The 17,932-nt window shown below is 46.6% G+C and overlaps 1 protein-coding gene across 1 annotated transcript in view; it reads left to right on the top strand.

Moving 5' to 3' along the window:
• The window catches only part of tmem145 (transmembrane protein 145), a gene marked incomplete at both ends in the record, with an annotated part of 32,575 nt that overhangs the window by 8,768 nt on the left and 5,875 nt on the right, over positions 1-17,932 (top strand). Inside the window, 8 exons of the mRNA XM_084444844.1 lie at positions 3,474-3,560; positions 3,842-3,943; positions 7,854-7,938; positions 8,230-8,301; positions 9,236-9,304; positions 14,368-14,448; positions 14,856-14,934; positions 15,981-16,074. Coding sequence (XP_084300970.1) covers positions 3,474-3,560; positions 3,842-3,943; positions 7,854-7,938; positions 8,230-8,301; positions 9,236-9,304; positions 14,368-14,448; positions 14,856-14,934; positions 15,981-16,074 — 669 coding nt within the window. The remainder of the gene's footprint in view (positions 1-3,473; positions 3,561-3,841; positions 3,944-7,853; positions 7,939-8,229; positions 8,302-9,235; positions 9,305-14,367; positions 14,449-14,855; positions 14,935-15,980; positions 16,075-17,932) is intronic.

Below are 17,932 nucleotides of genomic sequence, written 5' to 3'. Positions count from 1 at the left end.
CTCCTCTCCTCTCCTCTCCTCTCCTCTCCTCTCCTCTCCTCTCCTCTCCTCTCCTCTCCTCTCCTCTCCTCTCCTCTCCCCTCTCCCCTCTCCTCTCCTCTCCTCTCCTCTCCTCTCCTCTCCTCTCCTCTCCTCTCCTCTCCTCTCCTCTCCTCTCCTCTCCTCTCCTCTCCTCTCTCCTCTCTCCTCTCTCCTCTCTCCTCTCTCCTCCCCCCTCCCCCCAGGCCTGGGTTACACTCCCCAGTCTCAGGCCTGGGTTACACTCCCCAGTCTCAGGCCTGGGTTACATCACATTGACATGAGAATGAAAATTACAATGAGAACCAAAATGAAAACCCTTATCAGCGTTGCCAGAAGTTAGCGTTTCCAACACCATTCTCCCTGGGCATGCGCATGCCTGTTATAAACACACCCTGACAGTTATCTAGGAAAATAATTTGTTTCAAATGCATTTATTTAGGGCTGCCTGTCTTCAACCAAAGGAAATCTTGGTCAGCCTGTTCTTGGGAGTAATTAGTTCGTAATTAATTAGTACTTAGTTAGTAATTAACTAGTAGGCCGAATTTGTTATTCAGCATAAGGTGTATTATTATTATTATTATTATTATTATTATTATTATTATTATTATTATTATTATTACCTCCGCCCCAGAGGCAAAGCCCCACAGGGCGGAAGGTAATGTTTTTGCCCCTGTCTGTGTGTCTATCTGTCTGTCTGTGTGTGTGTGTGTGTGTCTGTCTGCATGCAGACAGGATTAAATAAAAACTACCAGCCCAATATGCATGAAACTCGGTGGAGGGGTGCAGCATGGGCCAAGGAACTCACCATTACATTTTGACCATGATTCATTCATAGGTGGCTCTACAGTACCCATATTACTGTAACTTCAGTGTAGTGGGGGATTTAGGTTTCAGTTTACTCATAGGTTTCAGGTTCTTGGCGCCACTTGCAATACCGAGCTTGGCCACTACGCCAAAAACTGGCTGTTCCTGGCCATGGGGGCTTGCTTCATGCGCCACTGAGCAACTTTCATTGGATTGAATGGGCCGCCATCTTTGCATGCCTTATCCACTTCTTATAATACATCCATGATCCAGCCATGATCAGTTATGCTCGCGTCAACAGGCTGGTGTCTATTTACTTTTTCAGCTCGATCCGGAAGGTAGAACGCTAGAGCCCGCCTAGCATAATTTTTCAGTCCGGCAGATGGAAGATGATGCTGCAGCAGTGTTATTATTTAAATCAGCGATATTTAAATTTCGCCTTGCGCCTGACGAGACTACTGGCTGCAGTGTAGAGAGCGACGAACAAGCTGCTAAAGCTATTGCTGATTATAGTGTTTTGTGCGCACAATACCACTTAGTGCGTTGTTATCAACTTGTTTGCTAACAAAGGCTAGAGCTACTAGTTAGCTGTTGATAACGAGATCAGCTGTTGCAACTGGAACGCTCACCTCGGGAGTGACCATTGCCAGTTCCCACTCGCACCTCCCGAGACAAATGGAATGCACCATAACGTTATATTTCTCATTCGTGTGGATAGTTGAAGCGATGCATTCTGTAGTCTACCTCAATAGAGTCCGCTAAATTACCATGTTTAATGCTTTATGTATACTATCTGTTAGTGTGAAGTGTGATGATTTCTGTACAGCCAAGATCCAACCCAGCATGGGCAAGTGAGCGTAAAGGCAATACTGCCAAGCAACACAGTGACACCTGTTATATAGACTAGTGTAACTTGCATTTAAACGATAATGTAAACTTCAAGCATTCAAAGTAAACTGCAGACACTTTCAGGTGGATGAAAATAAAGTGTCTGCACATTAAAATGATTGACTTCATAGAAAACTCTTGGCTATAGACTATAGATTTAACATGTCATTGGCTGTATAACTCCCATCTCAAATGTACATCTTGTAAACTACTGTCTGCAGGCTCTGAACCAGCCCACTCCTCCTTCCACTACTGCTCTGCTTGGCTGTTAATGAATATGAATATGAATGTGAAGTCACCACAAAACTAGCAACGTTTTGGAAATTGGAGAGGAAAGATGTCAAGCAGAAAGAGGAAACTACAGGTGGTGCTACAGTAACCAATTCAAAAAGCCAGTAGGAGAGCACAGCACATGAGAGGTGGTGGTGGGAGGAAAGGTAGAGGAAAGGTAGAGGGGGGGGTGGGGGGTGGAATGGGGAGAGCAGTTGAGGGGGGGGGGGTGGGGGCAGGGGTGGAGGTCTGCACTCTCTGAGTGCAAGCCCCTCTAGTTATTATTATTATTATTGTTTTATTTATTGTTTAAATTATCTTTTGATGTAGGCCTGCTAAACGAGGCGCTTCCACTCAAGTTGGTCGACCCTGGATCATATTCCAGAATAGCCTCTCATTTTGTGCATTCATCCGGATTATTTAAATCAATGTACTTTTCAATGTCTGAATATAATCATGAGTTTTGCTAGAGTCTGATTGCGCTCCCTGTTTGAGATGACGATCTGAATCTTAAATCAGTCTTTCTCTCTTGAAGTTCCAGTAAAATTAAACATGTTTAATATTATCAAACGGTTTTAGTCTTTGCAAAATCATATAAAAAAAAACTCCACGTCTAGATATGAGAGAAATCGTTTCAAAGTGTTTCTAGTGTATGTTTGGAGATTGCACTTTGTCTAAATTGTATAATGCTGCTGCTGTGTCTTTGGAGATTGCATTTTGACTATTTATAATGCATAAACTAATAACATAGATTAGATAGAACAGATTAGAATAGCAGAACATAATCTAATCGAATAGAATATCCTAACAAAATGAAATAAAGATAGGCCTACATTTTACAATGCTGCACAGCCATGTTAGAGATGGACTTTAGACCCTTTTGTTGCTCATAATACGCTCCCACAGCTGCAGTATGTATGGAAGCAAATCAGTCATCAGTCTGAACATAAATCATATCATTAGGAAACTTGTTGTCTATTTTATCATAGCATATAGCCTATTTTTTGTCAAATAAGCTTAATTGCTCACATAAAATAATCTTGGTCAGACAAGAGTAGGACATTGAATCCTACAGTACTGTCCAATCACATTTTGGGCTTTAAAATGATGTGTTATAATTTAACAACAATAACCGATCAAAACGAGATCACCTTTGCCTGTTTACACGAGGGCGGAATCCAGGAAAATGAGAACGCAAACACCCTTCTCGGCGTTCTCAAAACCTCATGGGTTTTCACAACGCTAACCCCGTGTTCATGTAACTGCGAGGTGCAAACGGGAACCGAAAGTCCCGTAAATGCGGGGGAAGCGACGCCGCGTAACCCAGGCCAGGCCTGTGTGCGCGTGCGCATCTGCTTCCTGTTTCTGTGCGTTGCTAGCCAACTGACGTAGTGAGACTCTTTATGAAGTAACATTGTCCAGAAGCTGAATGAGTGTTTCTGTGAGTATACTGTTTACATGTTGGGACGCGTCTTAACCATCCGCTGCAGAACTGCTACCAGAAGGAGGCGGTGTTGAGGCCGGAGAATAACCAGGTCATCAACCTGACCACACGCTACACCTGGTCCGGCTGTGAGGTAAGAACACACACACACACACACACACACACACACACACACACACACACACACATACACAGAGTGTATGTTTGCCTGCATCACTTTGTGGTTCTTATCAATTATTCAGTAGATTTAAATGGTAAATGGTCAATATGGGACTCTGTTTGTTTGTGTGGGTCGTGTTATCTCTTTATATGTGTAATAACACCCTTCCTCTCTCTCTCTCTCTCTGTTTGTGTGGGTCGTGTTATCTCTTTATATGTGTAATAACACCCTTCCTCTCTCTCTCTCTCTGTCAGGTGGAGGGAGAGGGGGATGAGGAGGTGTTAAGCTGTGTGGGAGGCAGGAGTTTCCGTTCAGTGAGGGAGAGATGGTGGTACATCGCTCTCAGCAAGTGTGGGGTAAGAACTGACCTCTGACCCCTGCTCCATGGACCAGCCCCCCCCCCCCCACACACACACACACACACATACACACAAAACGACAAGACTCACACCCAACCCCTTTGTTAGACACAACAGCTGTTATGTTTTCTGCCCGAATGATTATCTTGCTGTCTATAAGCTGTAGATCCATTTTGTGTCTGACTTTGGGGTCCTTTGGAATGATGAAACTAAGTGATTAGCTTTTAATGAAAGGTGTGTATCATGGAGTATGTTAAGAGCAGTAGTGACTAGGGTTGCAAAGGGGTGGAATATTTCCGGTAAATTTCCAGAAACTTTCCAGAAATTTACCATGGGAAGTTAAACTTGGGAAATTTGGACATTTTGACCTTTTTTGTAGCCTATGACAGCTTTTTTGCAACAACTTCTTTTATTTTTGTATTTTTGTGCGTGGCTGGAAGCCAGTGCAACTAGTATAGCGTTTGTCCGGTTATCACTCCCTCCCTCCCTCTCTTACTCCGGACAATGTTGGCCTGCATCTCTCTGGCACCACTAGAGGCAGTGGTCCCAGCACACCAAAATCAAGGACACCAAAATCAACCCGCCGATCTCCACTGCACAAGTAGAGTAGTGGTGAGAGCATTGGACTCCCACCTGGGAGACCGGGGTTGAAGACCTGGTGGGGATGACTTTATGGGACTATACCCCAAACCTCCACACGTTCATCCTTTCACTCCAACCTTTACCCCTTGCCTTATAGGTCAGATCCTGTCCCAACCCCAACCCATATTCTAACCCCAACCCACACTAGGGACTGGAAGAAGGACACCAAAAACAACCTGTCAATCTCCACTGCACAAGTAGAGTAGTGGTCAGAGCATTGTACTCCCACCTGGGAGACCGGGGTACAAGACCCAGTGGGGATGACTTTATTTTATCATCAGTGTAACTGCTTTAGCCACTGACCGCTACCATTAATGTTATGGAAGCTGCTGCTAGTTGTTGTGAGCCCATGAGCTAACTGGCTATCCAGCTCTTATTGTGCTGGATTAGCATTGGAAGCATTGGAACTGATGTGTCCAGGCAACAAGACCTATCTTAATTTATCAGACATTATTTCATGTCATTTGAATTCACAGCTATTTCAGTGGCATGACTAGCTTCTGTCCTACCAGTCCTGAACAGAAACAAGCCAGCCATGCACATAAGCCAGGCTGGACCTGGCCTGGTTTATTTAACCTTTATTTAACCAGGTAAAGAAGCTTGAGAGAACTCTTTTTCGAGCAACACCTGACCAAAATGGCAGCATAAGCATTTTTGTATTTTGTATTTCATACATTTATTTTAGGATTTTATTCCATTTTCACCCAATTTGGTAACCAATTGATCCTGACCTAGTGTCCAGTTACCCCCTACTAACTGTTGGGGAGGATTCGTCATGTGAAGGGGAGAGACAACTCCTTGACTCTCACAGCTCGCAACAGTAATTCCAACACCAGACAGGGTTGCTGTTGTGTGACGAACTCTCAAGCCGAGATTAAACTATCCACCCTCGGGGAGCGGCGGTCCAATAGGCCCCTCCCTCTGGGATCGGGCCATACTCCTCTGGGATAACGGAACATGATGCATTAGACCGCTGCACCACCACGGACCCCTATAACAGGGAACTTTAATGTAGCCTAGTTGGGGAAAAAAACGTAAAATGCAATTCTAGATCTTGCAGCATGATCTTGGTTAAAACAACCTGATGTAATAATAATATAATAATAATAGATTTTATTTAAGAGTCGCCTTTGAAGACACCCAAGGACATCGTACACAAGAATACAGCAATAATACATAAAATAGACATATAAAATACAGTAAATATACATATAATATACAGTAAAATAATTGACGGGACATTCGAAGAATTGACAGGACAAGTTAAATACATAAGGACAGTACAGTGAAGGACAGATGTAATGCAAATTCATCTGAATTTCAACTGTGCATTGTACATTCCTCCATCACATGCACATCTAACTCCTAGCCTCCTGCACACTAATAGGACAATAGAATCCATTAAAGTTCTACTCACAACTAGATGTTTGTATTAGAAATGTTTGCCTGCATGTCTGTTATGACAAAACAAACATATTATATTTACAATATGGCTGTATATGACAAGGTAAATACAGTTGGTATAAATAAAACCAAAATTCCCAGTTTATTCCCATTAATTCCCATAAATTCCTGTTAATTCCCATGGAAAGTTTCCAACTTTGAATATTCCTGGAATCGTGCAACCCTAGTAGTGACAGAATGGCGTGTTAGTGAGTCCTGGGCTGGAAGGTCCAGGGTGAGCACTGCACGTTTATGGAGCTTTGTTGTGAGCACTCTGCATAGTAATAGGGCTGTATTTTCTACTTGATGAGTTCTGCTCAAGAGCTGTGGCTGAGCAAGTGTGTATGTGTGTGTGTGTGTGTGTGTCTCGTGTGGCATAGGGGTGTAAAGCTGCTTGTGATTCTGTGGGAGTGGGAGGTGGAATGTGTGTGTGTGTGTGTGTGTGGTGTGAGCAGCATTAGTTCAGAGTGCTAGTGAAGAGGGACATGATTTAAGCCGTTGGTTCCTGGGGAGACGGTTGTCACGGTAGTGGCTGTTGATGGACAAGCGGCCTAATGCTGTCGGACGCTGACGCTGTGTCTCTGCTCCACAGCCCCGAGATGTGTCCAGCGCACACTGCCAATTTCTGCCCGCATCTCTCTCTCTCTCTCTCCCTCTCTCTCTCTCTCTCCTTCACTCTCTCTCTCCATCTCTCTCCCTCTCTCTCTCCTTCACTCTCTCTCTCCCTCTCTCTCTCTCTCCTTCACTCTCTCTCTCCCTCTCCCTCTCTCTCTCCCTCTCTCTCCCTCTCTCTCTCCTTCACTCTCTCTCTCCCTCTCTCTCTCTCTCCTTCACTCTCTCTCTCCCTCTCTCTCTCCCTCTCTCTCTCTCTCTCTCTCCTTCACTCTCTCTCCCTCTCTCCCTCTCTACCTCCCTCCCTCTCTCTCTCTCCTTCACTCTCCCTCCCTCCCTCTCTCTCTCTCCTTCACTCTCTCTCCCTCTCTCCCTCCCTCCCTCCCTCTCTCTCTCTCTCTCTCTCTCTCTCTCCCTCTCTCTCTCTCTCTCCCTCTCTCTCTCTCCCTCTCTCTCTCTCTCTCCCTCTCTCTCTCCCTCTCTCTCCCTCTCTCTCTCCTTCACTCTCTCCCTCTCTCTCTCTCCCTCTTTCTCTCTCTTTCTCTCTCTCTCCCTCCCTCTCTCCCTCTCTCTCCCTCACCTTCCTAGCTCAGCTGTGCAATTCTCTCTGATCTCAATCTCTTTAACTCTCTCTCTCTCTATCACACAGACACACACGGTTATTTCTTCCTTCTTCCTTATTTCTCCCTCCTTTTTCTATCTCCTTCCTTTCTATCCTTCTGTCTCTGCTCCCCACTTTCTCCACCTCTATCTATCCATCTCTTTCTACATCTCTGCTCCACACTTTCTCAACCTCTATCTATCCATCTCTTTCTTCATCTCCACCCCCCCCCACTTTTTCCACCTCTATCTATCCATCTCTCTCTTCACCCCCCCCCCTCTTCTGCACCTCCATCTATCCTTCTCTCTCTCCATCCCTGGCTGTGTCTCAGTATTGATTTTGCAGCAGGCCTCTCTCGCCGGTCCCCGCCCCTCCTGATGGGAGACTGAGATTGTGTCTCGGCTGCCAAACGAAATCAAAGGCTCTTTTTTTTCTTTCTTCTCCTCCTTCTTCTCTCGCCTCGCCACAACAACTCACAACTCCACGGGCTTTGAACTGCTCTCTGCGAAACCAGCCCTTTGTGCCGCTGACAGTCGGTCTGTCTCGCGCTCTCTCGTCTTTCTCTCCCTCTCTCTGCCACGCCTACGTTATTATATTTCTCTCTTTCAGGGAGATGGCTTGCAGCTGGAATACGAGATGAAACTGACCAACGGCCAGTCCTTTTGGACAGAGCATTTCTCTGCAGATGAGTTCGGTGAGAGTGATTACACAGACGTTATCAAATGATTGCTAATAGCCCCCCTAGCCAACACTATTTAACACGGCCAATAAACTCTACTGAATAGAACAAATGTGTATAATGAAGGGATGGATGGGTGTGTGAATTAATAATGGTGAATAAAGAGAGAGGAATGGATACAGAGGGAAAATAGAACTGTGGTGTTGAAATAGTCATGGCCGACCGCTTTAATAATTCTAACCTGGTTTATCTGGTCTTCCCCATTCCCTCCCTCCCTTTCTCTCCCATCCCGTCTCTCCATCCCAGGGATCCTGGAGACAGACATCACCTTCCTGGTCGTCTTCTCTGCCGTCTTCCTCCTCTCCTGCTACTTTGCCTGTAAGGAACATCTCCAGTCAGTGGGACCGCTGGACGTCTTTCTAGGGAGAGGAGATTAGTTAAGTGCCGCCCTGTCTGCCTGCTTCCTGTCCAGGCAGCAGGAGTGCTTGTCTCAGGGAGAGCAGGAGTGCTTGTCTCAGGGAGAGCAGGAGTGCTTGTCTCAGGGAGAGCAGGAGTGCTTGTCTCACGGAGAGCAGGAGAGCTTGTCTCAGGGAGAGCAGGAGTGCTTGTCTCAGGGAGAGCAGGAGTGCTTGTCTCAGGGAGAGCAGGAGTGCTTGTCTCAGGGAGAGCAGGAGTGCTTGTCTCAGGGAGAGCAGGAGTGCTTGTCTCAGGGAGAGCAGGAGTGCTTGTCTCAGGGAGAGCAGGAGTGCTTGTCTCAGGGAGAGCAGGAGTGCTTGTCTCAGGGAGAGCAGGAGTGCTTGTCTCAGGGAGAGCAGGAGTACGTTCCTGTGTGAGTAGTCTCCCTGGGTGAGTAGAAGGGGGTCCTCATCTGGGCTGAGGAGGAGGACATGTCAGAGAGGAACTGGAGACGAGGCCGGTGGGAGAGTGGCTCTCAGTGTGGCTGAACGAGGCAAACGCTCTCTCTCTCTCTCTCTCTCTCTCTCTCTCTCTAACTCTCCCTCTCTCTCTCTCTCTCTCTGTACAGTATGTTTCCATTCTCTCTAGAGAGAGAGAGAGAGAGAGAGAGAATGGAAACATACTGTACAGACATTTCTGCTGCAAGATGGGTTCGTCCATAACGGCCCTTTCTCTCTCTCTACCTCTCTCTCTCTCTCCGCCTCTCTCTTTCTCTCTTGTTCCTTCTGCCATCTGTTTGTTTACACATTTATTCTCCTCCCTCTTTCATCTTCCTCCCCTCTCCCTCCCTCCCTCCCTCCCTCCCTCCCTCCCTCCCTCCCTCCCTCTCTCTCCCCATGCTGGCTTTTCTCTCTAGACAATCTGAAGGGAAGACAGCTTCTCCACACGACCTACAAGATGTTTATGACTGCGGCAGGTGTGGAGGGTGAGGCCCATAACTCCTACTTAGCGCGCACACACACACACACACACACACACACACACACACACACACACACACACACACACACACACACACACACACACACACACTCAGTGTCACAACCAGCTTCACACACTGCAGTCCATAATGTGCATTAAAGGCAAAAATTATTGGAGATTAACCGCAGATTTTTGCATAGATATTAATGAATAAATACTATAGCTTGGCACTAATTGTTCTCTCCAGTGATTAATATGCTGTACAATAGCTTTCAGAAGAGGCATTGGCAGAGTCTCAATGCAGGGCCAGCTGCCTAGCAAAGCAGCATCATCTGCCCTTATTTGGTCTTCCTCCCTTAGAAGTTGTGTCCCAATTCAAAGGCTGCATTTTATGCTGCCTTGTAGGGTGCCTTATTTGGGCTGTTTTTGAAGGCAACATTGCATGTATCCTTACTGAGTAAGGCAGTCCCACAATTCCTTGCGATAACCAAAATTGAATTTTTTTTTTTTTTTAAAGATGGCGGAGCGAGGCGAAGCAGATATCTTATAGTAGTTACAACGAGAGTGAGCTACCATGGCAGTTTTGTGCTATTTATTCAGTTTGATAAAAAAAATGATCTCGTAGCTATCTCCGGTTGGCTGACTGACTTTGACCTACAGTAGCCCCGAAAGAAAAGAACCCGAAAGAAAAGAACCTTTTATAGTTTGACGCTGCTGCAGCATTCACCGATTGGTGGCAGCACTGTGACGTATCGCACATAGCGTGCGCTAGTTCCGGTAGAGCGTAGAAGAAGAAGAAGAAGCAGAAAACCCCTAAACGAGTAAAAAATAGGCTTTAAATAACAGTTGTTATTTCACCTATAAACGACCCGACAAGGCCCCGACCTGACAAAACACATCTACAGGAATGCATGGTGAGCGTCAGATTTGAAATTTGCCGCCCAGAATAGTCCCGTCACCCTTTTCTATATCCTTATATACGTGACCCCAGATTAGAGGAGCGTATCTCTGGGGTCACATCGGGCCTTACTTTGACCTAACATGAACCCAGCTAGCTAGCTAGCTAACCCTCCAGCCTGCTTTCACCCCCAGTCCTCAGCCTAATCCCAGGCATAGCGGAGCAGGAGAGAAAACTACAGTAGCTACGATGGCTGAAATAGCCAACGTTACCATAATATCTTCATATTAACTTTAGGCTTTTCAACGTATTTACAAAATGACTACCCGCTTATTGATGTGAATTGTAAAACGGTTAATATTGCTTTTATTTGCAGGGACAAAGGAGTGGGTTGCAGGCTGAGGCTATTAGAGGCTGCGAGAGGGAGAGAGAGAGACGGCGAAGGATGACAGGAACCAGCTGTCAGACAAATAAAACAGCTGTAGTGAAATAATTAGTAAATTAAGTTGAATATTTGATGAATGTCTCTTTTTTAAGTATAAGTAAGCAGATGGGTCTGTGTAGTGTGTGAGTATAGCCTATGACCAGCTGCGTTTTGTTGCCACCAACCAATGATGGTAAAAGCAAAAGCCAAAGCAAATTCATATGTTTTACATTATAATTTGTTTGATAATATTATAATAAAACGAATTCCAATCCAATGGATCTCCTGGGGCAGTTGTGATCCCTGTGCCCATGTAGGCTATGAGGAGGGGCACAGATAGGGAGCTCCACCCTCCCTCAGTGACACCCGCCCTTGTTGATTTGCAAAGAAAGCAGTAGCCTATTTTAAAATATAAGGTTTAATAATACATATGTTTATATCCAGGTTTAATAATAATAACAACCTGTTCAATCAGCTGTGATGTACTGTAGCTTACTTTGAACTGCGTAAGGAGAGGTGGATTAAAGACTATTGGGCGCGTGGACCCAGACCTCAAATCCGCCCACTCCACCGCCGGGACCGATCATCCATTCAATAGGGAAATATTAGCGCCTACTAACCATGTAAACACTCACTCTGATCATTTCTCTCTGGTTGGAATAGCAGACAGTACATATTTATTCTCTCTCTGGTTGGAATAGCCTACAGTACATATTTATTTTGTTTGCCCAATAACGGCATGTAAAAAACCAGTTCTGATTGGGGCATTAAACAGTTAAGTTGGACGCTCTAATCAGAATGATCTTAATCGGATTGAAGAAATATTGGCCACGTAACCGCAGCTGAGATTAAACATGAGTTGCTTCTCATCCATCTCAGTGCAGTATTCTTTGAATTGAGATTTCCAGCATACATATTTCCCTGTGTTTGGTGGTGGAGGCTAATGATTCAAAATAGTTAGGTTGATTTGTAAAGCTGCAGTACTAATAAGTGTGGAGACGGGGCTATGAGAGACGATTAAAGCAATAATCAAACCTGCAGTATCAACATCGACCAAACTTCTGCTATAGCCTAGCTCCTGCTATAGCCTAACTGCTGCTATAGCCTAGCTCCTGCTATAGCCTAGCTCCTGCTATAGCCTAACTCCTGCTATAGCCTAACTCCTGCTATAGCCTAGCTCCTGCTATAGCCTAGCTCCTGCTATAGCCTAGCTCCTGCTCTAGCCTAGCTCCTGCTATAGCCTAGCTCCTGCTCTAGCCTAGCTCCTGCTATAGCCTAGCTCCTGCTCTAGCCTAGCTCCTGCTATAGCCTAGCTCCTGCTATAGCCTAGCTCCTGCTATAGCCTAGCCAACACCGTTCTGCTCCTTGTGCACGATCAATAGGCAAGGCTGGTTTAATTGTAGAGCACATTTCAGCAACAAGGCAATTTAAAGTGCTTTACATGAGACATTAAAAGCATCAAGACAAAGTGCAAGAAACACATAAAAGGTCATATAAAACGAAATGCAAAAAAGTACATTTAAAACAAAATGCAGGAAAAATAAAATACAGGAATAAAAGTTACAGTGCAGTGTATGAATGAATAATTATTTGATTTAATAAAAAGCAGCACCAAAAATAAAAGTATTCAGTATTGATTTAAAAGAACAGAGAGTTGCAAAAGACCTGCAGTTTTCTTGAAGTTTGTTCCAGATATGTGGAGCATAAAAACTAAACGCTGCTTCTCCATGTTTTGTTTTAAATCTGGGAACAGAAAGCAGGCCTGTGCCAGACGACCTGAGAGGTCTGGATGGTTCATAACGTAGCAGCAGATCAGGAATATATTTTGGCCCTAAACCATTCAGTGCTTTATAAACCAACAGCAGTATTTTAAAGTCAATTATTTGACAGACAGGAAGCCAATGTAAAGACCTCAGAACTGGAGTGATGTGATCCACTTCCTTGGTCTTAGTGAGGACTCAAGTAGCAGCGTTCTGAATCAGCTAATAAGTGTGGAGCTCCTGCAGCTGATTGATTTTTTAGAGAGCTGTAAAACCACTGTTACAGTAGTCAAGTCTACAGTAAGTAACTGTAACTGTCAAGTTAAACACATGAACAAGTTTTTCCAGATCCTGCCGAGACAACTCCTTTAATCCTTGATATATTCTTCAGGTGATAGTAGACTGACTTTGTAATTGTCTTAATGTGACTGTTGTCCAAAGACAATTACTTCAGTTTTATTTTTATTTAGTTGAAGAAAGTTCTGTCACATCCAATTGTTGATTTGTTCAATGCACTTACTCAGCGCTTGTATGGGATTACAGTCCCCTGGTGATATGGAAATTGGCTATCTGCGTAGCTATGGTAATATATTTTGTTGTTTTCCATAATTTGAGCTAGTGGGAGCATGTAAATGTAGAACAGAAGAGGCCCCAGAATGGAGCCTTGGGGAACTCCACAGGTCATTTGTGTCCACTTGGATTTGTAATTGCTTATATACACAAAATAGTCCCTGTCCTTCAACTAGGATTCAAACCAGTCTAGCACTGTGCCAGAAATTCCCAGCCAGTTTTCCAGTCAGCCTAGTAATATGTTGTGGTCAACCGTGTCGAATGCAGCGCTGAGATCCAGTAATACTAAGACTGAAATTCTGCCATTGTCTGTGTTTAAATGGATGTCATTGAAGACCTTAACAAGAGCAGTCTCGGTGCTGTGATGTGGTCGAATTCCTGATTGGAAGACATCAAAACAATTATTTAGTGCCAGAAAGTTGTTCAGCTGTTGAAAAACTGCTTTTTCAATGATTTTACTTATAAACGGGAGGTTTGATATGGGCCTATAATCGTTCATTCGTGAGGTGTCTAGATTATTATTTTTAAGAGTGGCTTGACGACTGCAGTTTTTAGGGTTTATGGGAACACACCTGAAAGAAGAGATGTGTCATGGCCATGCAGTTAGATACATTTTTGAAAAAGCCTGTAGGCAGAATATCAAGGCAACAGGAGGAGGATTTCAGATATTGTATAATGTCCTCCGGGGTTTTATGGTTGATCAGATACAATTGTGTCATGGTATTGATTTTAAGTGGACACTGGGACAACACATATCCTGTATCTGATATGGAGGCACTGACTGCTTGTGTAATTTTCTGAATTTTGTCAATAACGAATGAGGCAAATTCCAATAGGCTACATACAGTAGACTATAAAATGCTATAAAAAAAGGCCATGCACAAATTTAGGTCATGATTAAATAGTGATTAGCAAGCTAGATTGTTAATAATAATAATAATAATAATAATAACTATTACTGTTATTAATCATAATAATAATAATAGTAATAACAATAATAATAATTATTATTATTATTATTATTTACATTATTTACATTATAACTTAACTCCACAAAATCAGCACTGGACAGCAACGCCCATCCTAAGCACCTTGTCCTTAAAATTCTCCCATTTTTGGAAACAGTCTCATGTGGTGTGTCATGAAAACTCAGGGTGTATGATGTCATGCTGCCTACCTAACGCTGTGCCAAATGTGCTCCCTACTGTGACAGCTTGTGCTGACTAAACGGACATCGCCTCAATAGGCAACTGCCTCTGAATTGAGACACAACCTGTGTGGCCCTCTCCTCTCCTCTCCTCTCCTCTCCTCTCCTCTCCTCTCCTCTCCTCTCCTCTCCTCTCCTCTCCTCTCCTCTCCTCTCCTCTCCTCTCCTCTCCTCTCCTCTCCTCTCCTCTCTCCTCTCCTCTCCTCAGTGTTTAGCCTGCTGTTCCACTGTATGTACTGGGGCCTGTATGCCAGAGATGGCGTGGGCACCGGCAGCCTGAAGATACTGGGTGAGTCGGAGTGCCAACCCGCTGCACCGGGCATCAATGTCTCTCTGCTGGAAAATCACATCCTGTAGAGATGTGGCAGTGAAAGATAACGGCTGTGTGTAATTTGTGTGCGTGAGAGTGTGTTTTGGGTTTTTTGAGTATGTGTGTGTGTGTGTGTGTGTGTGTGTGTGTGTGTGTGTGTGTGTGTGTGTGAGACTTGACCTGTTTTCATGTTCCCGTATGGTGTTACAGATACAGATGCTATAACCTACTTGCATTAACCTCTCTTTCTCTCTCTGTGGGAGAAGTTCTAATTTTCTCTCTCTCCCTCTCTCGTCCTCTCTCTCTCCATCCCTCCCCTCTCTCTCCTTATCTCTCTCTCGCTCTCCTCCTTCACCCCCCCCCATCCTCTCTCTCTCTCCCTCCAGGGAAATTACTGTTCTCTGTCAGTTTCTTGGTGTTCCTCCTGATGCTGATCCTGCTGGGGAAAGGCTTCACTGTCACCAGGTGTGTGTGCGTGGGTGTGAGTGAGTGTGTGTGTGTATGTGTGCGTGGGTGTGAGTGTGTGTGTGTGTGTATGTGTGCGTGGGTGTGAGTTTGTGTGTGCGTGTGTGTGTGTGTGTATGTGTGCGTGGGTGTGAGTGTGTGTGTGTGTGTGTGTGTGTGTGTGTGTATGTGTGTATGTGTGCGTGGGTGTGAGTGTGTGTGTGTGTGTGTGTGCGTGTGTGTGCGTGGGTGTGAGTTTGTGTATGTGTGTGTGTGTGTGTGTGTGTGTGTATCTCACTGTATCTCACGCTGCGTTCCCAGTCCACCTGTCTGCCATCGTCTCACCTCTAGTCAGCTGTCTGACAGTCATCCCCCCTCTGACCACCTTGTCACTTAGGATGACCGTCAGCTCCATTACGCTGTGACACTGGATGACATCCTCACGCTTCTATCTGTCTCCTACTACTACGTCTCTCTCTCTCTCTCTCTCACCTCTCTCTCTCCCTCTCTCTCTCTCTCTCTCTCTCACCTCTCACCTCTCTCTCTCCCTCTCTCTCTCTCCCTCACTCTCTCTCTCTCTCTCTCTCTCTCTCCCTCCCTCCCTCCCTCCCTCCCTCCCCTCTCTCTCTCTCTCGCTCTCTCACTCCCTCCCCTCTCTCTCTCTCTCTCGCTCTCTCTCACTCTCTCTCTCTCTCTCTCCCTCCCCCCCCCGCTCTCTCTCTCTCTCTCCCTCCCTCCCCTCTCTCTCTCTCTCCCTCCCCTCTCTCTCTCTCTCTCTCACTCTCTCTCTCTCTCTCTGATGAACAATTCCAATATTGACGCAGTGTGCAGTCGTGTCACTCCATGATGGCGAATAGATGCTTACACAAGCTGCTGCCCCAGAGTATCAAAAATGGATGCTGTGTTTTTGTTTGCAGTAGTGCGTGTGTAGGTGTGTGCAACTGAGTCTTAATCTGTCTTTGTAGTGTGTGTGTGTGTGTGTGTGTGTGAGGGGAGTGAGTGCACTAATCCCCCTTGTTTGTGTGTGCGTACTTGCGTGTGTGTGTGTGTGTGTCCGTGTCTGTCAGGGCCAGGATCAGTCACAGCGGATCTGTGAAGCTGTCCATCTACATGACAGTCTACACCATCACCTACATCATCCTCTTCATCTACGAGGCAGAGGTACAGTAGAGCGCACACTAGAATCCCACCAGCACCAGGACCCAGCCCAGCCTAACCCAGGCCAGCCTAACCCAGCCCAGCCCAGCCTAACCCAGCCCAGCCTAACCCAGCCCAGCCTAAACCAGCCCAGCCTAACCCAGCCCAGCCTAACCCAGACTAGTCTAACCCAGCCCAGCCTAACCCAGCCCAGCCTAACCCAGCCTAACCCAGCCTAACCCAGACCAGCCTAACCCAGCTCAGCCCAGCCTAACCCAGCCCAGCCTAACCCAGCCTAACCCAGCCCAGCCTAACCAAGCCCAGCCTAACCCAGCCCAGCCTGACCCAGCCCAGCCTAACCCAACCCAGCCTAACCCAGCCCAGCCTAACCCAGCCCAGCCTAACCCAGCCCAACCCAGCCCAGCCTAACCCAGGCCAGCCTAACCCAGACCAGCCTAACCCAGCCCAGCCTAACCCAGCCCAGCCTGACCCAGCCCAGCCTAACCCAACCCAGCCTAACCCAGACCAGCCTAACCCAACCCAGCCTAACCCAGACCAGCCTAACCCAGCCCAGCCTAACCCAGCCCAGCCTAACCCAGCCCAGCCCAACCCAGCCCAGCCTAACCCAGCCCAGCCTAACCCAGCCCAGCCTAACCCAGCCCAGCCCAACCCAGCCCAGCCTAACCCAGGCCAGCCTAACCCAGCCCAGCCTAACCCAGCCCAGCCTAACCCAGCCCAGCCTAACTCAGCCCAGCCTAACCCAGCCCAGCCTAACCCAGGCCAGCCTAACCCAGGCCAGCCTAACCCAGCCCAGCCTACCCAAGCCTATCCTAGCCTATATGGGGCTGCTAATGATAGAATGATTTAAAGGTAGGGATGGGAGGGTGCCTACCTGTGCTATACTATAGATGTAGGCTGAGGTTCAAGCCTACTGTAGGTAGTAAATGAATGACAATGAACCAATGAGCTGAGGTTGTGTATCCAGGCGTGAGACTCTGGGTGTGGCAGATTAGTCCTTCGGGTTCTACCGGGCTTCCCGACGAGCTCAGCGGGCCCCCGCGCGGTACCTGGATAGCAGGTAGAGGAGCTCAACCAGCTCAGTGGCCTAGTGGTTAGAGTGTCCGCCCTGAGACTGGGAGGTCGGGAGTTCGATCCCCGGCCGAGTCATACCAAAGACTATGAAAATGATACCCATTGCCTCCCTGCTTGGCACTCAGCATCAAGGGTTGGAATTGGGGGGCTACGTCACCAAATGATTCCCGAGCGCGTCGCCGCTGCTGCTCACCGCTCCCCCAGGGGATGGGTCAGATGCGGAGAACACATTTCACACACTCAGGTGTGTGACAATCATTGGGACTCCAAGAGCAGAGGAGGAGATGGGGAGGGGGTGTGGTGCAAGCAGAGGAACAAGAGAGAGAACAGGTAGGTTAGGTGGCTTAATATACTGTGGATAATAGGCAGGAAGCTACCTCGTAGGCATGGTGGTAACAGGGAGCTACCTCGTAGGCATGGTGGTAACAGGAAGCTACCTCGTAGGCATGGTGGTAACAGGTGTCTGTCTAGTTGAGTTGATTGGCAAGGCGTGGCCGGGGGTGCTTCAGTTAGACACCAGACAGTTGCGGTGTTGTCTTTCTCCTCCCGAACCTCAGTTTTTCTAACTCCATGTAGGCCTAGTACTGCATATTGAGAACTAGGGTCTATACATAATGTAGGGCAGGACGGTGTAACCCTGTATGGACGGTGGATCCAGTCACTGGCCTGGGAAACTGAATACGCTGGCCGACGCGACGCAGACACGGAGACTCAGGTTGAGACAATGACCCAGTTGTAGAGAAGACTCAATGACACTGAGCCGCTCACACACACACACACACACACACAC

Source organism: Borostomias antarcticus, assembly GCF_949987555.1.
Source record: "Borostomias antarcticus genome assembly, chromosome: 10".
NCBI lineage: Eukaryota > Metazoa > Chordata > Actinopteri > Stomiiformes > Stomiidae > Borostomias > Borostomias antarcticus.
The sequence above is the reverse complement of the archived record's forward strand: the minus strand, read 5'-3'. Positions and strand labels throughout refer to the sequence as shown.